The sequence below is a fragment of the Penicillium soppii genome (genome assembly GCF_028829465.1).
Source record: "Penicillium soppii strain IBT 18220 chromosome Unknown utg000007l, whole genome shotgun sequence".
NCBI lineage: Eukaryota > Fungi > Ascomycota > Eurotiomycetes > Eurotiales > Aspergillaceae > Penicillium > Penicillium soppii.
The window spans coordinates 2519777-2546433 of NW_026643237.1; the positions used below are offsets into that span (position 1 = coordinate 2519777).

Consider the following 26657-nt stretch of genomic DNA (forward strand, 5'->3'; position numbering starts at 1 on the left):
TTTGGTTGGCGACGCGATATCACGTGCTGACGTGTCGCTGGGGCTTTGTTCTCTTCAGCAGTGGGCAGTGTTACACGCCACACACGGTATCAATGTTCTGCCAGTGTTGAAAGTTAAAGAAGTGAATTTAGCAATTTTGATGTTTGGGGGATCTAGATGAGATGGTTGGTTGACGCCGAGACCAGAAGATTCTGGTCACGTGGAGTACACAAAACCGACGACTCGTTGGAACGGCTTGGTCGATTACCACTCAAGAATAGTCGAGAATCATCAAAGATCCCAAAGAATGAGCAACTAGTGATTTGTATCTATTCGGCGAGAAACATTGTGCTTCAGTATGGGGGCCCTTAGAACCGTGGCGTTGGTGATCCTGGCGATCTCGGCGTTCACGTTTATCGCGTTATTTGGCAGGCTGCCAGCTTTCAGGTGAGGTATGTGCCGATTTCTCGAGACTTTGGGCTGACCGTTCAAGAAAAACACCAGTGGCCTTTTTCCACCGGATACTTTGGGTATATTTGCCCAATGGAATTGCCGTTGTCGACAGTCATTTATTTGGCGGGCGAGTAGTGCGGTGCTGGAATCGATCTGGGAGTTACATATTGAAGGAGAATCATCCGCTGGTTTTGGTACGTGCTAGAAATCAGTATATAGATCCCCTCGCCTAAAGCTGATTATTCATAATAGATCTTCTTCATTTCTCTGCTGGTTATCGGACAAGGCATTTTTGTTCCGGCCGCGTGGCCTCGACTATCAAACTCTCATCGTCTTTGGGTTCCTGGCGCTATCATATTGCCATATGTACTACTCTATAAATGCGTGGTTACCAAATCATCTATCACAGCTGAAAATCACGATGAAGAGATGAGGCGCTACCCGTATGACCGAGTCCTCTTTCACCCAGGTCATCGCTGTAGTACTTGTGAATTTCTCAAGCCAGCACGGAGCAAACATTGCAGCTTCTGTCAGGCTTGTATCTCTCGACATGATCATCACTGTGTCTGGTTAATGAATTGCGTTGGGGCCAACAACTGCGTGTACTTCATCTCGCTGCTGGTCTCACTCTCTGCCATGTTGGTTTACGGATCCTACCTTGGCCATTGTTTACTGTCTGAGACGCTGGAGCAGCTAGTCCCACCAGAGATAAAGCTAGCTATGCAGGGATGGACAACCTGGATCAACACATGGAGCGTTGTGATCGCTACTGACCCGAAGATTGGGACTATCTTCTTGCTGATGCTCATGACTGCCCCATTGGCAATATCGTTCTTAGCATATCATACTTATCTCATTTGGGCTGGCATGACAACGAACGAGAGTGCTAAGTGGTCTGACTGGAAAGAAGACGTGGAAGACGGCTTGGTCTTCAAGACCAAGCGAAGTCTGATATTTGAGAATCCACTTCCTCAGGATCGTGATGATCCAATGTGGCCCGTATACACAGATCAAATTCTTGTTACTGATGAAGATCCTCCGACCGAAGGATGCTTGCTGGCATCCAACTCCAACTGTATAGCAAGTCGCCCTGAATCAGATGTACCGCCCGACCCTCGATGGAAGCGACTCAGCAGCATGAAAGATATTGACAATATATATGACATGGGCTTTTGGTATAACCTTCGAGATGTGGTGGGACTATCCGTCCGCAGATCTTGAACATTTGATTGATGCAAACTAAAGTGTATAACCTGACAAGATCACAAATGAAGATGCAGCAGATCCATAACATGAACGAACATAGTGTAGCAATGTACTCCGTAGAGAGAAACAAAACCAAGTTAATTAGAACCCTCTCTATATCCCTCTCTACAACCCTCGAAGCGCGGCTGAGCCAAGAGGTTTTCTTATCCCCAATAATACTGCGTGCTTGTGCTTCATTTCTTGGATGTTATCTAACTAATTGCTAGTTAGTTAACGAGTAAATGATGCTCATCTATACATTTCCCAGTTATATGATTTAGGACTACGCCTGCTATCTAAAAGGTCTACCTATCAATACCTTCAACTATTCTATAATCATTGTCTATTCTACAACCGATTTGTCTATTTCAGGGACTGTCAGAGGTATATCTATACCTATAATTGTAGATCCTAACGCTTTAGATAGTTTTAATGACTTACATTTAGCCAATTTTTAAGTTATATCATATGAATACCTATTTCACTGCCTACTTCACTACCTATCCTTTTTTAATGCGTTCTAAGTCAAACCTACGCAAATAATATTCCAAAAAAAAGGAGAAGAAAAATAAAAAAGCTATAGGCTTGTGTGCATAGTTCGGAGCGGACCAATAAGCAGCCTTCTAGTGCGGGCGGAAAATTTGTCTCTCCACAGCTCCGAATCTTTGATTCCCTCATCCCACCTCCGATCTCCCCGCGCTGTTTTTTTAGATACGCGTTGCATCTGGATTTTTCTGGCGCCATGGCTGAGCCAAAGCCATTGTGCACACCTGCTGAGTTAATGCTCAAGGTGATTCTTGCGGGAACCCTAAGTCACTACGAAGTCCGGGGCATGATCGATGACAAACGCTTGGAGCACATGCTTGCTGCTGGAAAGAAGATCTTGTACAAGACGCATCAAGAAAGCGATGTTCGGTAAGCATATACATATTGAAATTAGTTTGATGCAAACACTAATGTCTTGCGCGCTCCTAGTCACAATCTTGGCATGTCGCCAGATATCTGGCAAGGCCTTACCAATGTCCTCACCAAAGCGATCCCTGTCCTCGAGTCCCAATCTTTCGCGTGGAAAAGCCCTGCCGCAAGCTACGAACACTCTTCGTCTAATCTAATTGCCTACAACTATTTCTCACTTGTCAAGGACATTGAGCGCCTCAATGATCTGTGTACGATTGCCCGTAACCTGCTAGCCACAACCAAGAAAGCACAAAACCTCGCGGCGCAGGCAGGCTTCGACCAAAGAATCCTCGCACTCATTGATACTTGTGTTCGGGTCACAGCAAGAGGCTTCGACGGAGAGACAAATGCACGGAATGAGGAGCGATGGCAAAAAGTGGTCAATCTCTATAAGCGCCTTTTGATTACGTGCCTTCAGTTCCTTCACAACTTCATCATGCACAATGAACATCGCAAGATGGTTCTCTGGTTGGATCTCTTTGGTTACCACTCAACTGCTGATACAAACATCATCAAGCCCAAGGAGCCTTTGGCAGGTGGTGGCCCGCGCGAAGGAGTTGCGCCCGTTGTGCAGGTTGGAGAGCGTGTCATCAACCCGCCAATCCGCGCACTTTATGATCAGACCGCGGAAGACTTGTTGCTAGAGACGATCGCCAAATTCCCCCGGGAGCCTGCTACCATCAAGGAAGAAGCCGCCATGTTGCTTTTGGCGAATATCAAGGATCACATGGAGAGAATTCTGGGACGAGACCTCAGTGCTATCCAAGAAATGGGCAGAGACCCGGATCAAGTTAAAGACATCCGGGCTGCTCTGACTGCGATTCTGGGCGCTAAGGTTGATGGCTGGTCTGATCTTCAGGACCGGGCTCGTGAGCTACCATCTGCGCTTCACGACGAGGAGAATGATGAGCCCGAGGAGCAAGAAGAGGAGGGCCATGTGGATCATGGGGCACACCAGGATGAAGAAGAGGAAGAGCACGAGGTTACCAAGAAGAAGACCATCTTGACTATTGACCGCAGTCTCACAGCCGGTTTCCCTCGTCTATGCTGGGCCGATCTACCAGAAATTCAGGACTTCGGTTTAGTCGATGGTCCTGTCACAGAAGAAGACACCAGCATGCCCCGATCATCCCAATCTGCCGCTGAGACGCTACAGGAGGCCAAGGACGAACTTATGGCCCGGCTCCAAGAGCCATCACATATTGATGGAGATGAGGAGCATGACTATGACCACGGAGATGCTCACACGGTGGGCGATGACGACTCACGTAGCCTGGAGGCTATGGCTGATGGAAGCATCGATGGAGATGGAGAGGATGACGTGGATGATGACGGTGATGGAGACCCCGATGATGACGAAGAAGAGGAAGACGATGAATATCGCGGCCGCCCTGGTGACCAACAACGGGGTCTTTTGACCGATATTCCCCTTGTACTTGGACCAGCTGAAATCGAAGCCTTGCCTATGATTGTACAGGCCGGTATTGTCGACAGTTTCGGCCTCAAGGGTGGCGAACGGAGTGGCTCCAGAAACATGCAATCCCTCCGATGCCATATTCTGCTCACGCAGGAGACAGGACGCAACCTGCTTCGTGAACTCTTGATTTTCATCGCAGCATGGGATCTCCCTGACGATGAGCTCTACTTCAAGATGATGGTCCAGATTATGGAAGCTGTTCTCAAAAACGGACTCATGTCTCATGCCTACTCTGACTTTGGCCAGCCCAAGGATATTATCTCCCCAGCACAGGCGGTGGTGATCAAAATTCTCACTCACATCTTCCGAGCCAAGTATTCTCCTGCTTCAGTGACAGGCTCAACCCAAACCAACATTCCCCGCAGCCCCAGCGCGCTAGCTCGAGTGGATATCCTTACTGTCCGATACATCTTCACTATCTTCCGTGGCAACATTATCCCCGAGACTTGTGCCTTGATCTACCTCCAAGGCCAAATCCGTGCCGAACGGGCACTGTCAGAAGACTTCCCTCTCAATCTCTGGGACATGGAACGGGTTTACGAAGGTGTTTACCAGTTTTTGGAGTTCTTTGCCGTCCTAACCGAAAATAACGACTGGAAAAACCTGCTGGTCAAATGGGAGATTGTTTATGACCTAGTGACCTTGATCAAAGAGTTGGAAGCAAGCATTCCCAAGGGCCAACTGAGCCAGTTGTCATTTGGCTCTGTGCCACCTCCGCCACCGCCGCGCAGCGACGTCGCAAACGACGCATCCGGCTCAAACCCGGCACCTGTTGCCGTTGAACGCCCTTACGACCCAACCGACACAGACCCCGTCGATACTGGAGCTGGCAGCGTTGACTCCCGGCCTGAGTCGCCGCCCATTACCGAAGATCCCTCCGAGTTCGAGTGGCGCAATCTCAAAAAGCTTGTTGTGCTTGTGCTTTCCTCGTTGGTTTGGAAGTGCCCTGATGTCCAGGAGCAGATCCGTCGTTACGGCGGTGTCGAGGCGATCCTTTGCTGCACTGCCTTTGATGCCCATAACCCGTATATCAAGGAGCATGCCGTGATGTGTCTAAAATTCCTGCTGGAGGGCAACCGCGAGAACCAGCGGCTTGTTGAGGAACTCGAGGCCCGTGAAGTTGTCAACAAGGACGGTGGCGTGTTGGAAAAAGCTGGATATGAAGCAATGATCAACCAGGCGGGCAAGTTGGCTATTCGTCCCAAGCCACGGGCTGAGGAAATTCCATGAAATTTGTGTGATAAATGCTGTACCGAATACTGTACATAGAGTGCAATGGTCTATCTCCGATTGATACAAACCTAGCTGCTGTGAACCAAATGTACTCAATAGCTTATGATTTAATGAAATAATCCATCCTCAATAGGCCAACCCGAACGACCTTAGCATGATAGATATATACCGCTAGTTAACAAGCGAGCCTACGTAACTAGGTAGTGCCTGAACAGTTCGCTACAACGTACTCCCTTCAATACTTTGCTTTGAACATAAACGACATCACAGATCGAGGCCTGGTGCCTGAACATCATATGTTGGTGCCTGTAGATCTAGTTCCTGTATCTTGTTTCATGAACATTAACTTCGGCACATACATGATCCCTCAAGTTGATGATTTCGAGGACATATCTACTAGTATCCTATCTGGACGTAAATTTCCAAGGTACCTCCTCAATATTACTTGTGACTGGTTACCGCTAATCAGGGTCTTCCATACCTAGATACAATGGAATTGAAACTCCCTTTCAAGCTCTTTTTTGCCTCTCTTTAGGTGCAGTTTTTGCGTATTTTCTTTGACATCTCTGATATCTTTGTGTATATTGTCTTTGATCAACTTTTGTTCTGTTAACAAAGGCCATTCGGCTTCATTGTCAAGCTATTCTCCTCATCGAGGATTCTACCCTCGCCCAGATATAAATACCAAGTCCAAGTCCTGGTTGAAATATAAATTCTCATCATTCATCATCGAGTGTCCCAATTTGGATCACACCCACCACAATACTGAACTGAGAACACCTTCTCCGGGAAGGTCTGCATCTTTACTTCATATCCACCTTCGCTATATCTTCTAATTTCTTTCTTATATGTTTACCTCACTCTCTTAGCAATGGTGGGATATTTACTTCCAGTAAGTATTGCCACCGATTCATCCAACAATGCCTTCATTCTGGGAGACATTGACACTTGTTTTCATTTCACTAATACTATGCGTGACAATGGTGATTCTCATCGTTTTTGCCAAGAAGTGGACTCAGCATCAAACTAGGCAGTTTTGGCCGAAACGGCCTAGAGCTGACCCTCTCGATCTCGAGTTGGGCTTCGCATTCTGCGAGGGCTTGAAGGACCTGACATGGAGAATTGAGCAACTAGAAACCTGGATAGACATGCAAGCTCCGCTTACTGAATATCAGGACTAGACACTCATCCGCTCAATCTTGTCACGGTTCCTCCCGACAACAGACGCAAGACACAAAGGCCGGATTGACTGGATGTCTCCTATGCGTAGGGATAGTACATGAGTCAGCGGCTGAAGTGGGCCACGTCCTGGCTCTCTGTCCATCTATATCTTTCGAGGCGGCTCACCTTGATCGTTGGATTCCTTTCAATGGGGAGGATAGATGCTGTGTGATGGAATTGTACTTCAATAACCTTTGGTCAAGCTCTAATGCTGGACCACCTCAAGTTCATCTACATCTATGATAGTTAGTCACACCGAACAATATCTATCATGGGTTCTATATATTTTTTAAAAAAATATGGATTGGATCTGAATGCCTTGCATAGAGGCAGTGGAGGAAAGTGAAATGAGGGATTAAATACAAGCATCTCTATCCACACATAATCCTGGTAAAAGGACCGATAGATAAAGTTGCTACGAGAAATCCTAGACCATAAATTGAATAACCCCTTCTAATCAACGTTGAATGCTAGAACGATATACTTGCTTCCCTTAAACATTGTTATTTCTTACCCGTACCTAGGCAGTCTTCGTAGAGTGCTTCATAGATAGCAACCCATACTTACATATGTACGCATGGAAATAGTAGATCAGAAATAAACTTAGTATAAGAGCACTGAAAACACACTGGAAAGTGTTAACGGAGTTGCCAGAGGAACAATATTCAGAGACAGACAAATAATTGCGCAAGGAAGCATGACGGCGTTACGTTATGTTCAATATTTAACTTCATTGGAGGAGACATCACAATGAACGTTCTACGGTCCATGTATGTGCATATTTTTTCTCAAATATTATCAACCATACATGCCATCCCACTCCTCTTCCTCGTCTTCCTCAACAAGCTTCTTCTTAGCCTCCGCCTTCTCTCTCTGCTGCTTGGTAAAATCAACGCGGTCAAGCGGACATGTCCCGCGGAGTCGCAGCCACGGCCGCACGCACTCCAAATCAAAGCAGTGTGTAGGGTGGCAGGGCAACCGCACGACGAGCGGGAACTCATCTTCCAGAAAGGGGTTATTGCAGATGGGACAGATGTCAGAGGGCTTGAGTGATGATTTGGGGACGCGGTCGAGCACTGTTCAGATCCTAGTGGTTAGCCAAATGCATCAAAAGTGCCATGAAATAGTTACGGTCTCGAGACCAACAGATCATGATCAACAAGCTGACGGAGCTTCTTACTATCGCAGTATTCCTCCGAAACACCCTCCACCTCCCGTGGCGGTGTATCCGCCTGTGCGAGAAGCGACTGGATCATTGTGGTCAACAAATCGCGCCCGTTATCCGAGCCGTCATTGTCGGTGCCGTCCTGTTGCGCTTCGGTGTTCGTCGAATCGGTCTCCCGGCGCATCATGTCCAGCGCCTCGGCGAGGGAGTAGAAGGCGGCGCTCACATCACCAGGGACAGGAACTGCATGGGGTCTGTGATCGGGAGCTGGAGTGATTTCGGAGAGGGTAGAGAAGAAGGTGGAGAGATCGGGGCGACGGCGACGTGGGACCTGGGCCGTTGAGGGATCGGTTGTGTTGTGTTCAACTGGATTAAGGTGATGAAGGTTAGCTTCGCTCTCTGCTTTCATGTGAGGCGTTCTCAGGGGGTCCTCACTTTCGTAGGTCGACATGGTTGTGCATGCGGAGTCAAGCTTTCGCCGAGGCTGTTTTATCGCTCGAGAAGGGCCCGGTTTGTGACACCTGGAATTGTTTTCTCACACTCTAGGTCACAGGATTCTAAAAATGAAAATGCAGAATTGCAGAATTGCAGAGGAATTGGTTTAAAATAAGGGATTCATGTTCGAAGGCAGCAAGTCAACGCGGCACGGCAGTTGTGATTGGGCGGTAACCATCAGAATTGATATCTGGGGAATCACAGAGTGCTGAATACTTTTGTTGTTTTACTTAATCGTTCAGCAATCTATGGGAGCTTCCTAGATCATCTTTGCTTTATTCTGACTATCTGACTGGCCTCGCTTTTGGATTTAGGTCGATATTCCCCATATATATATTCGACTCATCGCGGTGAAACCCCACTTGGCACCAGTACGAGGAATGATCAAAAGGTCTACCTAAGATTGGAATCCTGCAGGTGCCTTGTTTCGCTTGTTCCACTTCAAATTATAGCCTTCTCCGTACACAGGGGAGATATTGTTGATTAGATTGATTAGAAATAGAAGTTCGTGCCTGCCGCTATATTACGAGAAAGTGATGACGCGATGAATAATCTCAAATACTGTGGCTGAATTATCTCAAAATGAGCTTCTCAATCTCACCTTTCTTCAATCTCGCTGATTCGATGGCTACAATATTAACAAATACTGTTTCTTGGCATCACGGTGAAGAGGAAATACACCGTTTACTTCGAGCCCCTCACGGCGAGAATCCCACTGTTCCGTACCTCAGCCCGGGTGCCGGATTCCTTGTCCAACAAGCCCCCTTGTTGGCGTTAGGCACACTTGACTCGGAGGGTCGGCCATGGTCAACAATATGGGGAGGCACAGAGGGTTTTGCGGGGCCGGTTGCCGAATCCTCCATAGGCCTCCGGACGCAGGTGGACACTAAATACGATCCCGTTGTCCAAGCTTTACTAGGTAACTGGACGGACGACCACTCTGATAGCGATTTAGGAATAGGAAAGATGGTCTCAGGATTAGCAATCGACTTAGAACACCGCCGGAGAGTGAAGCTGTATGGCAGAATGGTCGCGGGCTCGCTGTCTGATACAGACCCAGGACAGGCACAGCTGATCGTCCACATCGAAGAGAGCCTGGGAAATTGTCCAAAATACATGAATAAGAAGCATATTGTACCTGCACAACCTGACCCCAAACTTGTTTCGGATTCGCCGCAATTGAATGCCGCCGCAGTTGAGCTCCTGTCTCGCGCAGATACCATGTTCGTATCTTCGTCTCATGGAACAACTAACATGGACACAAATACCCGCGGCGGTCCGCCTGGATTTATGCGCGTTGAATCAAATCAGCCGAGTGGTGCTGTACTTGTATATCCCGAGTATTCGGGAAACAGATTGTACCAAACACTAGGCAATCTGCAAACTACACCACTGGCCGGCTATGCTGTGCCGGATTTTGAGAACGGCCATGTACTCTATGTGACAGGTCGCACAGAAATACTAGCTGGGAAAGCTGCTTCTACTATACTTCCACGGTCCAATCTTGCCATTCGACTCACTGTTGATGCTGCAATCTTCGTTCAAAACGGACTGGCCTTTCGTGGCAAGACTGGAGAACCTTCTCCATACAACCCAAGTGTGCGATATCTCATCAACGAGAAACAATTACCCGGCGTTCAGAAAAATGATAACCCAGATGCAACGGCAACATTGATCAAAAAGGAGGACATCACGCCGTCCATCAAACGGGTTCGTTTCCGCGTCTCCGGTCGTGGACCAACATCATGGACTGCAGGACAATATGCCACACTGTCATTTGAAGATGAATTGGACATGGGATATAGCCACATGCGAGAAGACGATCCAACCAGCCTGAATGACGACTATGTTCGAACCTTCACTGTTTCTTCATACCCCGGTCGCGACCTACCGCAAGATCAATTTGAGATGATGATTCGACGGAATGGCCCTGTAACCAAATACCTATTCCAAGTCAACGAGCGGGCAGGATTGGAAGTGCCTCTGAAAGGATTCGGGGGCAGCTTCCAAGTGTCCACTGGAGAGGGCATCATCACGCCCTTCATAGCGGGTGGCATTGGCATCACACCACTTCTTGCACAGCTGCCCGATTTGAACATTTCCCAGCTGCGGCTATTTTGGTCGGTTTCGATCCAGGATATAGGGCTTGTGCATGACACTTTCCAACGCTGGCCCCAGTTGCCCGTGTCAACGACTTTGTTTATCACCGGCCGCGAAGTGGACCTCGATGGGGCCGATCGACGCTTGTGGGACGGGATTCAATCCTCTGGGCTGTTGATACGGCGACGAATGCAGGCCGAGGACTTAGACCTTACGCTAGCAGATCGTTGGTACCTCTGTGCGGGAGTGACCTTGAAGCGGATGGTGTTAAATTGGCTTGCGGGGAAGACTGTGGTCTATGAGGATTTTAACTATTAATTAGTTAGTTAATATGACTATAGTTATCGTGAAACATACCACCCTTTTCTGAGACAAATCAAATCAAAAAAATATCAATCAATCAAAAAAAGTAAAAGATGCTCGCACAGCCCAGATCTTCAAAAAGATAAAAATAGGCGTGACGCATGCCCCAACGTGTTTAAGTGGAGATTGTTTACCCTCTAAAATGTTATTATGTAGGGGCTGACAACACCGGGGATTTGGTTTCTTTCTTTACATCAATCTTCAGTTTTACCATGCGGTCGCCTTCAGTCAAGCCATCGGCGTATCCGCCTCTCCCATTCCATCTCATTCGCTTCATCATATTTCTCTCCTCACTCGTGGTAGGCGTGATTCTAGCCATATTCATCTATCATCTCCACGCCGATGGCTATAAACTACCATATTCATTCCTTGTGGTAAGTAAAAATTCCTCGATCATTGCATCACACCAAAACTAACAACAACCAGCTCCTCGTGACATCCGCACTCTCCCTCATAAACATCATCCTCACCTCAGTGATCCACTGCAGCTGCGGTCTATCCACAAAACTCTCCATCTCCGTCAACATCCTCCTTACAATCCTCTGGGCTCTCAGCCTCGGCCTCATGAGCTGGAGCATGGCCGGCTCAATAACAACATCCTGTACAACAACAACCTGGGGCAACGCAGCCGGCATAACCGTGTGCCGCAGCTACAAAGCCGTATTCACATTCACCGTGACTGGTCTTGCCTCGTCCATCGCAGCAGTCTGGCTGGATGTCATCGTGCGCCGGCGCCAGTCCCGCTTCGGCAACTACGGCGCGATGGGATCCCAGCCTGGCATGGATGACTCGGGCGCGTTTGATGTCAAGATGGATGATCGCCACAGCGAGTCAACACCTGCTCTGAACGATTTCCATGATATGCCGCCTGCCGTGCCTGGTAGCTATGAACAGGGTCCGCCTGGCTATGGTCGCGATGAGTATGCCCATGCTGGCCAGTCGCATGGTTACTATGATGGTGCGCCAGGAATGAACCACCGTGGTGCGCCTGGAGATAGATTCGGCCCGTATGATCAGAATCAGACTGGGTATCAGCGGCCTGCGGAGCAGACTGGGTACGATCCTGCTATGTATCGTTAAGTTAGGGAGGTGAATTTTTGGATTAAGTTTTCTTATCTTTACATCGATGACAGCAAGCGGATTTCTTATGACATTTACATGTTGCATATAGAAGGACTTGGACCTTTATATTGACGACAGGGATTTGCATGACGGCGTTCTCAAGGGTTCATATTCATGTGATATACTAAGGGGGAATTAAAATAGCAATGAAGGACTCTAACGACTCTCATATTGGGCCAAAGATTAAAACAAAAAGATCCTGTAGATCGGCTGCGCTCACGAAGCAAATAACCATCCAACCGGCAGATAAGATGAGATGAGACAAATCCGACAATAAAGCCGTATAGATGAGAGAAGATCAAAGAGGTATTTTTCAAAGATCAACGACCAAAGCTAATCAATTTACATAATGACCTCGTTGGAAACATCCTATCAATATGGTTAGTTCGTGGCACAACAGAGGGGAGGGATAAGCATCGAAAACATACACGCTTGAGCTCCTTGTAAGGCAGGCAAACACAGTTCTGCACGCGGACCTCGTCACCAACACCACACTCCTTGCCGAGAATGGTGATGCTCTGCACCTTGATACCCTGCTTGACAATGCTGGTGGAGTGGCTGCCAATAGGAATGGGAGTACCCTCAACACGGGCCCAGGCACCGACACGGCTGCTCCAGCCGATAATGGAGTGCATGACACAAGCGTCGTGGCGGATCTCAGCATCCTCGAGAACGACCGAATCCTTGATACGGGCACCAGCACCAACAACAACACGGGGACCAATCGAGACATTAGGGCCAAGCTTGGCGGTGGGATCGACGGAGGCAGTAGGGTGAATGTAGACGGGGGGCACGATAGTGGCGGAAGGAGGAGTGAGTTCAGGGGACTCGGCCTGGAACGCCTTTTGGAGGTAGAGGGCGTTTGCGGGCACGGCGGAGCCAGCGGTCTTGATCTGGCGCCAGAAGTCCTTTGTTTCATGGACGAAGAAGCGGTTGCTGTCGGCGAGATCGGAGAGGATGTCCTGCTCCAGACGGAGGACTTCGCTCTTCTCGGAATCCTCGTCGTCTCCGGTGGCGACGAAAGAAGACTCTAGGTTATCGGAGGAGGGGTACGAGAGGAGACGAGGGCGGGTGGTGCGGCGCTTGATGGCGCTGCGGATGGCGGGGAAGATACACTCTGTGGCGAAGAGGTAGACGCCGCAGTTGATCAAGTTGGAGATGTGCGACTCGGGCTTCTCGACGTAGTGCAGGACACGCTTGGTGTGGGAGTCGGACACGATGCATCCGAAGTTCGTTGCTGTGTCGTTGGACACGCGTGTGCCCAGGATTACAGCCTCAGCGTCCTTCTCCTCGAACAGCTTCATCATCTCGCCCAGTGGGAAGGAGCAGCAGACATCGGCGTTGAGCACGAGGAGGCGCTCAGGCTTGCCCTTGAGGATCGCATCGCGGAAGTGGTACAGGCCACCTGCAGTACCCAATGCTGTGTATTCACGCAAATACAGGATGCGGAGTTGGGGGAATTCCTTCGAGGCATCCTTGATGAAGTCCCGGAAGACACTCTCATCGTAGTATCCGACCAAAATCACCTCGCGAACTTCGGGGACCTTCGCCACCGCCTTCAGGCAGTGATGGATGATGGGGTGACCGGCGACTTCGAATAGGGGCTATGTGAATAGTGTCAATTTTCATTCATGGACCCTCAAACATTATTCAATCCAAGCAAGGAGGCATACCTTTGGCACATCGAGTGACAATGGGCGGAACCGAGTGCCTCTTGAGGGGCCACCAACCTGTGGACAAGGTGTCAGTTTTGTTATGGTGGGGATGATATCCTTTGGGCACTTACCAAGATCACAGCCTTGGTGGAGGCTTGGGCTTGTTCCCGCACTGGTACTTGGAGCATGACGATTAATATGCAAGGGGATGCAAAGGTTAGAATTGTCTGGAAAAAGGGCAAAGAACCCCCGGAGCTACCCCCCAAGCGCCAAGACGACGCTTTCGGTGGGGAGCCTCACCTGACAACGTTTTACTCCTTTCGGCCTTCAATTCATATTTTGCGCATTTGTTTACGTTGTGTAGACTCCTGGTTTTTATTTATAGCTGGATTCGACCATGGGGATATTTCAATGTGTTTGACTGCCCTTTTATATATTGGCTGCTTCTCTGTCGACCTTCTTCTTCTTGGGAGATCAAAAAAGAGCTCACTCTCACGGCCAATAAGATACCTAAACCCAGGTCTATGAGATAATAAGTATCTCTAATGCTACCTACATATAAAGGTAAGCAGGCTGAACTTGGTTCAAATGATAGTACCATTAGCTGGAAATTCTTAGGAACGAAATCAGTATCTAGATTTGAAGCAGAAAACATCATTGATTTAATATAGATCACTATCTCTTCTTTCATTGGTGATGACATTTCTCTTTCGACCGTTCAATATATAATATAATATAGCAGACACCTTCAATGCTTAGCCCCTCATATATCAAGACAGATATAAAAGCTCACAGCAGTTTATCTCGAACAAGCTAGACATCTAAGTAATTCGGGACATGGTATTTACGTATATTACTCGATGACCTTGTTCATTATCACTCAGTATGTGTCTTTTTACTGGTCTTTTCTTTGAGTCTTATTTGATTTTTTAGAAGAATCTTGAATCACAACAGAGAGCCAGTATGTGATAGTAAAATGCATAAGATCATGCAAAACATCTTCCTGTTATTCCGAAGTCCTAGATTCTTGTTATAAATTTTCTTTTTTGATAATGACTTTCACGAATGATGCCAATAGCTATTTTGTAACTCAAAACACAAAGAGGCTTAAAAATGATCTATTAATATTGATCTCACTGAAATATTCCCCATTCATTAAGGCATCCACGCTCATAGGAAATGATCCAGCACGTTGAGGTCTTTGATGCCCTCAACTCTTCTTTCCTCACCTTCCTGCTTGCTTCTTTCCTTCCATCCCTCCTCTTTCCGCCCATTCATCTCCCTTCTTCTCACCTCCTCCCTCCATATCATCATATTTGTTATTTGTGCCTCTGTATCTTTCCCTGTGACTACTTCACTCTTCCACTTTCATTTTCAACATTCTTTTATCTGTGGTCGCTCTTACGAAGCTCTTGGTATGTGTATCATACTCTTGTCACCTTCTTGAAACAATGTGGCCTTATGCACACATGAGTTTACCTTGCAACCTTCAAAGCTTACATTAACTTCCCCTCAGACGACAAGATGTCAACCAATTTCTCAATCGATGGTCCCAAGCCCATTCTCAAGGCCGAAAAGAGCCCGATACTATGTGAGTCAAATAGTCTTACACATTCTCTTACTCATGTGGTTCATTTTACTAACTCATTCATTCTTCAAGGCGGGATGACAACCCAGATACCACCCGTGCATCAGAAAGCCCAAGTCGGCTTTACGACCCAAAATGACAGCTCCTTGGAGCATTTGACAATGGATATGAAGGATCTCATAAAGAAGATCCAAGATCTGAGCCACCTCGGCATTGAAAATCGACAAATTGCACTTCCAAAGATCTGTGTGGTCGGTGATCAAAGCACTGGCAAGAGCTCTTTGATCGAGGGTATCTCTGAAATCCAAGTTCCACGATCTGAAGGCACATGCACTCGGTGCCCGCTAGAGATCAATCTATCTCAAAGTGAAGAACCATGGAAGTGTGTTATTCACTTGTCACGTCAATACTGGTTCGATAATGATAAGCGAAAGGATAAAGTTCTCAAAAAGACTCCACTGGGACCGTGGGTGCCTATTGGGGGTCACGATGACGAGCTCTTCACCACCTTGACCGACAGGAATGCAGTCCAAAACGCTATCCGGTGTGCGCAACTGGCTATTTTGAACCCCCACGTCAATCCAAAGGACTTTCTCCCTGAGCTTAACGACATTCCTCAAACGTTCTTCGTCCAATTTTCGCCAAATGCAGTTCGATTGGATATCTCTGGTCCTGGCTTTCCAAATCTGTCTTTCTATGATCTGCCAGGAGTTATCAGTCAGACCGAGCAAGACGACGAAGGCTACTTAGTGAATTTGGTTGAAAACCTGGTCAAGGACTATGTTTCGCAAAAGAATTGCATTGTGCTTTTGACATTGCCCATGACTGATGATGCGACTAACTCGAGTGCTGCTCGTCTTGTTCGTGCTATCAACGGCGCAAAAGAACGTACACTTGGTGTATTGACCAAGCCTGATCGCCGGCCATCCGGGGAGTCATTTGAACAATGGCAGCAGATTTTGCAAGGGAAGAAATTTAAGCTTGGCCATGGTTACTATGTGATTCGAAACAATCCCGATCCAGCAGTTAGCCATGAGCAGGCAAGAGAGGAGGAGGATCTTTTCTTCTCCCAGACTCTGTGGAAAGATGAGTTGGCTATCCTTCAAGACCGGTTTGGCATCAAAAATCTCCAGACAGCCCTATCAGAACTCCTCAAAGATCAGATCCTGGGATCTTTGCCTTCAATTGTCGAGGAAATTGATAAGCGCGCGAAGGAAATCGAGGATGAGTTACAACGACTGCCTAATCCGCCAACTGAGGAAGTTCAGAGAATCCTGTGGGCGAAGACATCGGCCTTGGAGCGCAAGTTCGACGAGATCATTGATGGTACTTGGTGTCCAGCGCAGACATCAGCACACAAGAAACCACTGCATGAGCAGTGGAACATGATCGTGCTGGACTTTCAAACTGCCCTCAGTAAGACCAGACCTGTTCTAAATTACAATGCGCAAAAGGACAAGGAAGACCTTGGCGAAGGCGTTGACTCAGACTGTGACATGCAAATCATTGACGTCAAAGCGAGCCCGTCAAAAAGGCGAAAGCTGCCAGTTGATAGGCCAATAGAGTCTCCGCCAGCTCCTGAAGCACCAAAGATAATTCCGAGTGCGTATGCTACCAAGTACTTCGAAGGACTGAAGCGGAGCCGTTTCAGTTTGCAGCTCTTGTCGGAGCTGAAGATTCGCTCCAATACCGTCGGGGTCCCAAATCAACTGGATCCTCGCGCAATCGAGAATCTCAACAAGAGAATCGTTCAGCATTGGGATACCCTCTCGGAAATCTTCATCAAGGCTACTCACAGCCTTGTGCATGGGATGCTCCTCGAAGCTCTTGAGGAAGAGTTCGTGCAGTACCATCAGACTGGATTGTATCAAGAGCTCAGAAAAATATTGAAAGATTACTTGACTCAAGTGCGTACGAATCATCGAGAAATTGCAAAGGAATACTACCAAGCTGAGCGCGAGGTCCCATTCACCATGGCCCAAGGTATGCATCAAAGACTGATGGTGCAAGTATTGGAGGAGTTGAAAGAGGGTCGATTCAAGGCCCGAGCTACTTGCTACCTCACACTCCGCGGCCAAGAAATGAATGACTTCAAGATTGCGGACAAGATCCAAAAGACCAAGGACAAGCTTGGTCCGGATAGATACTCCCAAGAGATCGACATGATGGCTGTAAGTGTCCTGAGTGATATGACTAGCCACCCACTAATCGTTGTCTTATAGAGCTCGCTAGCCTACTATGATATCGCATCGTCGCGCTTCTTGGATGTTTTGTGTCAGTCTACCAAGCAAAAGTTGTTCAAGATCTGTCGAAACAATCTTGTGAACATTGTGAGAGATGAGTTGAAGATCTTTGGGGATGATGGTGAGCATTCATTATCTTACTTAAAGGAAAACCATTGATTTGGAATGTTTCTAATGATTGATTATTCAAGGTCGTGCCCGCTGTCTGGAACTCATGGCAGAAGATCCAGAACGCCAACAACGTCGGGCGTACCTAGTCAAAGAGCGGGCGAAATTTACGATAGCCCAGGAATGGTTGACATCCCTGCGACCTCAAGAGATCGAGAAATGCGAGTCTGATGTGACCATGGAGGGAATCAGCGATGACTGGGAGATGTGATGTTTGATGACTACCAAGCAGAATGGCCCTACAAATGGGCATGAGTTGAACTGGTCGAATTTGTTACAACGGAGATGGAATCATATGCTATTGTTTACCTAGGCATATATGTTCTGATTATGTTGGAGTGAATTTTATCAATTGAATTCAAATAAAGCTATGGTAAAAGTAACTTGAGCAGTTGTATAGATCTGAGCGACACATGGCGGGGTAGAACCCCCACTATATTGCCCTAAACCCTAGTTTCCAATTTGAGTGCCCTATCAAATTTGCTTCAATAATCAGTGAAATCATATAGAACATACCATAAATTGAATCCCATAAATCAATTGTGAATGGAATAATAATGTACAAGCTTGCATATCGATTTTGAGTCATCTGGGTACGTTTGATGTATGAGTCATGTCAAAGGGTCGGGCATTAAGCACTGGAGAGCAGTAGAATGCGGTCCAATCAGAGGACATGCCGATCCCGCCCAAAAATTCAAGTGTTCATCCTCATCCCACCATCCCACTTTTGTTCTTCGCAAGTCAACATCATGGCGGATTCCAACCCTATCAAGGAGGCTGAGGCCTCAATGGCTAACCTTCTTCTCGACGAGGTCACTGGTGAAAAGGTGTCCAAGTCTGAATTGAAGAGACGCCAGAAGAAGCGCGAGAAGGAAGCTGAGAAGAAGGACAAGGCCGCCGCCGCGCCCCCTAAGCCTAAGGCCGAGAAGAAGACCTCCGCTGAAGATGAAGAGTCTAACCTTACCCCCAACGTGAGTATCTTCGGCCGTTGAAGATTACCCGCAGCATTTACGCGCCGCGGGGTATGGACCTATGCTAATGTTGTATTCAGCAATACTTCGAGATTCGGAGCAAGAAGATCAACACGCTGCGCGAGACCAAGCAGCCCAACCCCTACCCTCACAAGTTCAAGGTCGATACCGACTTGCGCGACGTCTTGAAGAATTACGAGGGTCTCAAGAAGGGTGAACAGAAGACTGATGTCGTTGTTAGCATTGGTGGCCGCATCTACACTAAGCGTGCCGCTGGTCCCAAGCTGGTTTTCTATGATATTCGCGCAGAAGGTGTCAAGATCCAGGTGATGTGCCAGGCCCAGAACGCGACTGGCAAGTCCTTCGAGGAACAGCATGAGCTTCTCCGCAGAGGTGACATTGTGGGCGTGACTGGATTTGTCGGCAAGACTGATCCTAAGAACCGTGATGATGGCGAGCTTTCCATCTTCGCTTCTGAGGTCGTTCTTTTGACCCCTTGTCTGCACGCAATTCCCTCGGAGCACTACGGCTTCAAGGATATCGAACAGCGTTTCCGTCAGCGTTACCTTGATCTTATCATGAACGAGAAGTCCCGCAAGGTTCTTCGCACCCGTGCCAGTATTATTAGCTACATCCGCCAGTACTTCGACAGCCGTGACTTTACTGAAGTTGAGACTCCTTTGATGAATGCTATTGCCGGTGGCGCCACCGCGAAGCCTTTCATCACTCACCACAACGATCTGAACATGAACATGTTCATGCGTATTGCTCCCGAGCTTTACTTGAAGCAGTTGATTGTCGGTGGTATGGAACGAGGTAAGTTTAGCATACCCTTCTCTATGGATGGTTCCTTCAGACACAGTGCTAACTCATTTGTGATTTAGTGGTAAGTCCAGTCTGATACTTTCCACAATTCCCGCATCCAAGCGCTAACTAAAACCGTCTACAGTACGAAATCGGAAAACAATTACGCAATGAGGGCATTGACCTTACACACAACCCAGAGTTTACAACGTGTGAGTTCTATCAGGCGTATGCAGATGTATACGACCTTATGGAGGTCACTGAGGAACTTGTTTCGGGTCTGGTTAAGCACGTTACCGGTGGCTATGAGACCACTTTCCACACCCAGACCGGTGAGGCCTACAACATTAACTGGAAGGCACCATGGAGGCGAATTGAAATGATGCCCGCATTGGAGGAGGCCTGCGGCGAAAAGTTCCCTCCCAGTGACCAACTTCACACTCAGGAGACAAACGAGTTCTTGAAGCGTGTGTTGCAGAAGATGAACGTGGAATGCTCCCCCCCTCAGACCAACGCTCGTATGCTTGACAAGCTTGTTGGTGAATTCCTTGAGGAAACTTGCATCAACCCCACTTTCATCAGTGGTCACCCCCAGATGATGTCCCCTCTGGCCAAGTACCACCGCAAAGATGCGGGTATTTGTGAACGTTTCGAGGTCTTCTGCTCGGTCAGTTCATCGTTTATCAACCCTCCAAATGAACACCGCTAACTTGTGTGTCGTAGAAATTCGAAATTGTGAACAGCTACACTGAGTTGAACGATCCCTTTGACCAACGTCTGAGATTCGAAGAGCAAGCAAACCAGAAGGACCAAGGTGACGATGAGGCCCAGATGATTGATGAGACTTTCTGCCAGTCTCTTGAGTACGGTTTGCCTCCCACCGGTGGCTGGGGCATGGGAATTGACCGTCTGGTCATGCTTCTTACCGACAACTACAGCATCAAGGAGGTTTTGGCCTTCCCAATGATGAAGGATGACAAGAGCGCGGCCGAGGCCAAGCCTGCCGCCGAGGTTGTTGGAATTGAGCCCCAGCCCGAGGAAGGAATCCGTATGTTATTAGTATCCTGTAATTTTCGTGAGCCGATATCACTAACTATGACTTTACAGCCCACAAATGAATAAATTGGTTGGATTTCACTCGAACACAGGAGTCTGTCCTGGATTTCTGAGGATTCTGTGCTTTGCATGTGCTTATTTCATGAACAATAAATGCAACAGATAAAATTGTGACAATCTACCTTTTTTTTAAGAATATCCATAGTTCAGCTAGCAAAGAATGGTGTGAACCTTACGTATGTTGACTCAATAATGGTATGGCGGTACAAAATATAGAAGTTGGTCACGGGTTTCGAGTGCCCTAAGCAATCCAAACGATACAGCACAAAGTTGCTCAGTCAATCAAAGAGATATTATGAGATAGAGTAGAATGTTTTCCAGAGATCTTACTTTGTGACTCAATAGCATGAATTTGCAAAAGCTATTTCTTCCTCGTGGCTTTTTGGAGGCCTAGGTTCACATGAAACAAAGAAAGAAAGAAAGCTCCAGGGCTCCAGGGCTGTGGTGCTGGTTGACTCAAATACTAATATGACAATTCTCTTCTCTTTCATGGATTCCCAAGCCAAGTGGAAAGCCCCGACTGCCTGCTACCTATGAGACAATGTTGGTTCGTCAAGTCATGGTGTATTGGTCAACATTACTTTGATTCTTGCAGGGACCGGAGGGCTACTCAACCTATATCAGCACATTTACAATGTTTGATTGCCCCCTAGGCGGCATGTGCCCTGATGTTTTGAGGCGCCATCCGATTTCTCCTAATATCATATAAAATAATTGGCTTGGTCCAACTTGTCCAACTTGCATCTGAGAACTTTCCTCAACCTCATGCCTTTTATCCACACCCACAATATTTCCATTTCGAACTTGCTTCCCTTCTCGTTTCTCTTTTCCAAGGTCATCCTTATTGTATCTATCACTCCCATAGGGCATCCTGACGACTATGGATCAACACACGATGCCTCTCCCTCGGGACCCACGCCAAACCATTCCCTCCTTTCGTGAGCTCGAGGAGAAGATCAAAGCGGATAGGCTTGAGGACCACAGGCATCAATTTTTGAATAACGATGATAGCACAGCAGATGGCTCTTCTGCATCCCCCAACCTGTATCCACCTTATCCAGCTCGAGGATGGAGAATCCCTGTTGATCCTAGCCATAACGTTTGTATCATTCATCCTTATTCATTGACAAAAAGTCTAATCTATCTCTAGGCATATCTCAAGGCAGGATTCACCTCCAAGGGGGTAAGTCTTCCAATAGAGTCTTGAGACCACAGGAATACGCAGCTTATATCTATGCCATTAGGTCCTTGGCGAGGGTCCTTACGCTTACCAGGACCCGGCCATTCCGGAAGGTACGTGAATGGGTAGTGAAGATGGAATACAGCTAACTAGAAGTCTCTTAAGGCGTTTCTCCGATGGTCAACCTTCCTATACGTTCACGGGTACATCGAATCTCCACGACCACTATGCAAACCAGCAGTTACCAGCCACGCATACTGCAAGAGCGAGAGGCTCCGAACGTCACAGGGAGCTCTCCAAGGTCTTCAAAGAGACCCTCTAATTCCCCATGCTCATCGACGACTGAAAAGCTGGCTGCGCCCCTCGTGCGATTCGACAAACCACACCCCAGCAAACCCAACAGACACGAAAGCAAAAGGTCGAAGAGGCACTCCAACGCCGCCCACCAGCGCAAAACAATCGAGCCCGTCTACAAAAGATTGGAGTGCAATTCTCCGATGTAGCAGCCCATACAGCCAAATGTGATGAATGCAACAGACGCAACCAAAACGGCATGTCACGCTGCAAGCAATGCGGTTGGCAAATTTGCAACAAATGCAAAAACGAACGCTCTGGAGACCAGTCGCACACTTCCTTTGGATCGATCCATGTCCCCGAGGTTGGAGGCAATGTGCCTTTAGATGGCGCTCAAGATTCACGACCGTCGATTGGGAGCCTGGAGAAGATGGCCGCGCAGGTTTTGTTGGACCTTGCATCTGGAGGGGGCCAGGGGCTACATAAGCGACTGGACATGACGTTGAGTACCTCCCATCACCAGGAATTTCAGCAACGGGCCGATACTCCGTCGACTAGCTCTGATGTGACTGTGTCCATAGCTGGTGATGATGGATGGCCGAGTGATGAATCTGGCTTCACTATCGACGATGATGGTTTGCTGATGGGTTATTTCATTGCCCGGCGCAATCCCGCCCGTGCTGCGAGGCCTTCGGCGAAGATGACCGAGTGAATTGTTAGTGATTTCCCGAGAGTGGTGAATGAAAGCAGTGATTCTGGAGATTGAAAGATGTTGCGATGAACGGTGGGCAGATGTGTGAAATGACGAAAAGGTGAGAGCCAAAGAGGGCGGAGCGGCAGATTGAATCGTTCAATTACCTGGTGATTGACTTGGAAAGGGCTCTGTATCGAGAATGTCAATTTGATAGCTAAGGTAGATGTGACAATAAATTTTGTTTTAGCTAAAGTGTTTTTACAAAAATGAGGGGGTAGTACTAGTTATACAGTAAGACTCGAGTAATGCTCGAGTCACAGATGAATGGAGATAGTATCAGATACAAAAGATTGCTGTACAATCTTTCTTGGTCAGCATGGTCATACACTGAGTGAGCAAGCCGCTTAGACTCTCTTCACCGCCGAAGCAACAGCGCTGGTAGGGTACTGAGAACGAGCCTTCACGGCCATCTGCAGAAGCTTGGCTGTGCGGGTTGGGTGCCACACACGGCTTCCCAAAATCATGACCCAGGTGAGGAGGAACAAGCTACCAGCCTGGTGGGCGGAAGCGAGCGGGGTGGGAACGAGATAGAGCAGAGTGCAGATGCCAAGACCGACCTGACAGCAGGCAAAGGCGAACACGCCGTGCACACCCTTTCTGGCAGGGGCCGGGAGGAAGCGCTTCATGGCAGGTGAGCCGCGTGTGTAGGCCATCAAGGCACAAATGACGGTGAACGTAGTTGTAGCGAGAATGCGGTGGTCAAGCTGAACAAGAGAAGGGTTCTCGAGCATGTTGCGCCACCAAAGATCGGAGCGGTCCTCGTGGCGGGAATAGCGGGCATCGAACAGCTCCGAGCTAGGAGGCGCGAGTCCATTACCCATATACGGAAACTCGTTGTAGATAAGTCCGGCGTCAAGGCCCGCGACGAGGCCACCAGAGATGACAGTTGTGAAAACCAACAAGGCAATACCGGCAACCGAGCGGCGGAAGAAGGCCAGCTTTGGGTCACGCAGCGCATTCAGCTGTTCGATACCAGCAGCGGCATCGGCCATCAACCGATGAGACCGTAAGATAGCCAGGCCGTTCCACAGCATGGCAACATAGCAAGTGAAAGCAGCACCCAAGTGAGCAGTCAGGCGGTACTGGCTCACTCGGGGGTGACTACCAGGGGCGAAGAGATCGTCCTTCAAGCCGGACTTGACCATCCACCATCCAAGGAAACCCTGGAATCCAATCAAACCAGCAATACCGAGAAGACGCCACGCCATTGGCGTAGAGACCTTCTTCCGGGCGACGAAGTAAACAGCAGGTAGCACAAAGGACATTCCGACGAACCGGCCCCAGAGCCGGTGAATCCATTCCATATAGTAAATCGACTTGAATTCTGACAGGGTCATGTTCGGGTTTAACAGTTGAAATTCGGGAGACGCGCGGTATTTCGCAAACTCAGACTCCCAATGTTCCGCGTTCATGGGAGGGAGGGAGCCGGTAACAGGTCGCCATTCGGTGATACTCAATCTATGCCAAAAATTGTCCCGTCAGCATCCGTAGCATGATTTTCGAGGGAGGTTGAGGATTCAAACTTACCCTGATTCTGTCAAACGTGTCAGGCCACCGAAGACCACAATTCCGAAAACGCTAACTGCGCTGCCGAGGAGCCAGTAGGCGACTGCCTTATCACTGATTTTGGGGAAGCTGGACTTGGTCTTTGCGGCGCCCTCTTCAATTGCTTCGGTGACACTTGGCGTGGCAGTCGATCGCTTGATGCTGGAAGTGAAGAATGAGCGATTCTTATCGTTCAGGAAAGTCGATTGAATCTTGCTGGGTTGGCGAGAGGGAATTGAGCCGAATTGACGAATGGATTTGGCTGCGTAGCCCTGACTCCGGAGGCATTGGCGACAAGTAAATAGATCTTTGGCCAAGCGAGGCGCTATACTCCGCCATAGTGGCATAGTACTCCCCAGAGAAGCCATGGTTGAGGAAGTGACAGAAGTCGAGAAAATAACCATGTCGTGATGTCGGAGATCGTATGATATCCGCGGTATGTTCATCAGCCAATCAGCAGCGGAGCATTTGTCGCTCATCACAGCATTGTCAACAATACACAGAGCACATATTGTACTAGAATTGAACTAAGTACTATATTCAGTCTTTGTTTTCTACGTCATTTTCTTTTATATTCGAGCGCTGAAGCTCAATGACAATGTTGATGCCTCAGGCTGAAAGTTGGCCTTCAGTGTGATCGCCGCAGCTCCAACTATCTGCATTGAACTGATCCACATTTCATCTGGCTTACATCTTCACACGGCATCAACATGTCCTACGCCGTCGAATCCAAGAAGCGAAAGTTCCATCGGGTTTTAGAATCATTATCCAAACCTACCACGTCCGATAATGCGCCAAAACCACCACCTTTAGCGCCCGCGACAGCCCAAGACCGCCTCTCCGCCAACCTCTCCCTCAAGAAAGTTCGCTTGAGCAGCGCCGAGCGCACCGAACTTCCAGCTGTGCGAAATTCAATAAATAAGATTTCCCGACCGGCGCATCGTCTAGCTTCCGCAAACTCGAATAAGCGCCCAACCTTTGTCCCTTGGGATCGTGAACGTTTCCTCGAGCGGTTGGAGACGTTTCGTCGCGTCGATCGATGGACTTCGAAGCCAGCACCAATCAATGAAGTACAATGGGCGAAGCATGGCTGGATATGCACAGATGCTATGCGAGTTACTTGTGTGAGCGCGTGCGGTGGTGCGGTCGTTGTGAAGCTTCCTGATGAGGTTGATGAACTCGACGGGTTTGACATTGACAAAGTTGAAGAGAGGAAACAAGTTCGTAAGTAATCTACACAATGACTCCGACGCTTGATTTTGATCGAATCGCTGACTTCAATCACAATAGGCTCAAGGCTTGTGGACGAGTATGCGAAGATGCTAAGTAGTTCCCATGGCGAGGGCTGCCCCTGGCGTAACAAAAGCTGCGACGGTGAGTCTACCTATTGTAATCAAAGTTTCTTTTCTCGAGGCTAATTTTTAGCAGCAACTATCCAACATCTTCCTTTGACAAATTGCGAGATCGCCTTGTCGGGGCTTCACACGCGCTATACGAACATCTCGAAAATGGGTGACAAGCTGCCTGCCGATGATATTGTCGAGACTCCCGAGGGGCTAGAACTCGATGCAATAATCAATGGACTTCCTAACGAATGGTTCGAGGCCACCGCTACTTCCACAAGCAGAGACCAAGAACTTACGAATTGTGCCAATCACGAATCTACAGATGGTGCCGAGCCATCACAATCAACATCCCGCTCTGTCAATCGGGCGGCACTGGCACTTGCATTGCTCGGCTGGGATACCGCCTCTGATGGAGCTGCCGGATTGGTTGGATGTGGTGCTTGCTTCCGCCGTCTGGGGCTATGGATTTACAAACCCAAAGACAACGGCGATGTCACGGTCTATACTTCTTTGAATGTAGCAGATGAGCACATGGATTATTGTCCCTGGATTAACAAGTCCGCACAAAGTGGAACTGGCCGGGCCAACGAGAAACTGGCTGATTTGCGCACTGGTTGGCAATTAGTTGCAGAAGCAGTTAAGGTCAAACACCGTCGAAGACTTCGCGCTATGGCCTCCACGGACACATTGCGCGCCGATCCAGGCACCCCGGTCGAAACTGCAGATGAGGAAGAAAACCTAGATGCAAAGAAGAAAGCAGACCGTGAGTGGTGGGCGAAGATCCGGCGGGTAAGACAAGTCCTGACGGCCAAGTCTCCTAAACGAAAGCCTGTTCTGCCTGATATGTCTAAATGAACTTGCATGATGATCCTATTTATTTCTTTTCAACTTTGCATTTCCTGATGGCGTGGGATTATGAAAAGGGTTGAACGTGCGTTTCTTAGCGGCTCTTATTCTACAAATACCTTCGATCTATAATATTGCCAGACATGTCTACATATTTTACTCCGTTATCTTCAAAATGGGCAGCATGGTGTTAAATCGAAATTCCTGTAACTTGATCGTGATTTTCTCTCATTTGCATTCGTGGATATACAACTATTCAAGCCTCTTAGCATGTTTGTTGTCCACAGACGCTTCAAGATAGTCGATGGAGCTGAGAAGAGTTAGGGCTGTTCTAGTC

General features: G+C 48.2%; 10 protein-coding genes across 10 annotated transcripts; 7 read left to right on the top strand and 3 right to left on the bottom strand.

Annotated features, from left to right (window-relative positions):
• Positions 1-337: 337 nt before the first annotated feature.
• On the top strand, positions 338-5341 carry N7529_010223 (uncharacterized protein; the record flags this gene model as incomplete). Its single annotated transcript, XM_057245750.1, is given in 6 exon segments — positions 338-426; positions 452-626; positions 685-1638; positions 2435-2489; positions 2502-2592; positions 2653-5341. The coding sequence occupies 6 exon segments, from the start codon at positions 338-340 to the stop codon at positions 5339-5341; spliced, it is 4053 nt and encodes a 1350-aa protein (XP_057094013.1).
• A 2022-nt stretch (positions 5342-7363) lies between these two features.
• N7529_010224 (uncharacterized protein) lies at positions 7364-8181 on the bottom strand (the record flags this gene model as incomplete). The annotated part of the gene is made up of 2 exons (XM_057245751.1): positions 7364-7641; positions 7746-8181. 2 exons carry the CDS (start codon positions 8179-8181, stop codon positions 7364-7366), a joined length of 714 nt encoding a protein of 237 aa, XP_057094014.1.
• A 668-nt stretch (positions 8182-8849) lies between these two features.
• N7529_010225 (putative oxidoreductase, FAD-binding) lies at positions 8850-10643 on the top strand (the record flags this gene model as incomplete). The annotated part of the gene is made up of 1 exon (XM_057245752.1): positions 8850-10643. One exon carries the CDS (start codon positions 8850-8852, stop codon positions 10641-10643), a length of 1794 nt encoding a protein of 597 aa, XP_057094015.1.
• A 257-nt stretch (positions 10644-10900) lies between these two features.
• On the top strand, positions 10901-11768 carry N7529_010226 (uncharacterized protein; the record flags this gene model as incomplete). The annotated part of the gene is made up of 2 exons (XM_057245753.1): positions 10901-11062; positions 11115-11768. 2 exons carry the CDS (start codon positions 10901-10903, stop codon positions 11766-11768), a joined length of 816 nt encoding a protein of 271 aa, XP_057094016.1.
• A 384-nt stretch (positions 11769-12152) lies between these two features.
• On the bottom strand, positions 12153-13653 carry N7529_010227 (mannose-1-phosphate guanylyltransferase; the record flags this gene model as incomplete). The annotated part of the gene is made up of 4 exons (XM_057245754.1): positions 12153-12179; positions 12239-13414; positions 13484-13540; positions 13597-13653. The coding sequence occupies 4 exons, from the start codon at positions 13651-13653 to the stop codon at positions 12153-12155; spliced, it is 1317 nt and encodes a 438-aa protein (XP_057094017.1).
• A 1336-nt stretch (positions 13654-14989) lies between these two features.
• Positions 14990-17675, top strand: N7529_010228 (putative dynamin GTPase; the record flags this gene model as incomplete). The annotated part of the gene is made up of 4 exons (XM_057245755.1): positions 14990-15056; positions 15126-17224; positions 17276-17417; positions 17488-17675. The coding sequence occupies 4 exons, from the start codon at positions 14990-14992 to the stop codon at positions 17673-17675; spliced, it is 2496 nt and encodes an 831-aa protein (XP_057094018.1).
• A 538-nt stretch (positions 17676-18213) lies between these two features.
• On the top strand, positions 18214-20357 carry N7529_010229 (lysine--tRNA ligase KRS1; the record flags this gene model as incomplete). The annotated part of the gene is made up of 6 exons (XM_057245756.1): positions 18214-18435; positions 18516-19251; positions 19320-19321; positions 19385-19906; positions 19963-20287; positions 20347-20357. 6 exons carry the CDS (start codon positions 18214-18216, stop codon positions 20355-20357), a joined length of 1818 nt encoding a protein of 605 aa, XP_057094019.1.
• Positions 20358-21235: 878 nt separating this feature from the next.
• Positions 21236-22541, top strand: N7529_010230 (uncharacterized protein; the record flags this gene model as incomplete). Its single annotated transcript, XM_057245757.1, has 4 exons — positions 21236-21454; positions 21506-21538; positions 21600-21648; positions 21886-22541. 4 exons carry the CDS (start codon positions 21236-21238, stop codon positions 22539-22541), a joined length of 957 nt encoding a protein of 318 aa, XP_057094020.1.
• A 386-nt stretch (positions 22542-22927) lies between these two features.
• cox15 (cytochrome c oxidase assembly protein cox15) lies at positions 22928-24532 on the bottom strand (the record flags this gene model as incomplete). The annotated part of the gene is made up of 2 exons (XM_057245758.1): positions 22928-24041; positions 24111-24532. 2 exons carry the CDS (start codon positions 24530-24532, stop codon positions 22928-22930), a joined length of 1536 nt encoding a protein of 511 aa, XP_057094021.1.
• A 306-nt stretch (positions 24533-24838) lies between these two features.
• N7529_010232 (uncharacterized protein) lies at positions 24839-26329 on the top strand (the record flags this gene model as incomplete). Its single annotated transcript, XM_057245759.1, has 3 exons — positions 24839-25352; positions 25419-25502; positions 25557-26329. The coding sequence occupies 3 exons, from the start codon at positions 24839-24841 to the stop codon at positions 26327-26329; spliced, it is 1371 nt and encodes a 456-aa protein (XP_057094022.1).
• Positions 26330-26657: the final 328 nt, after the last annotated feature.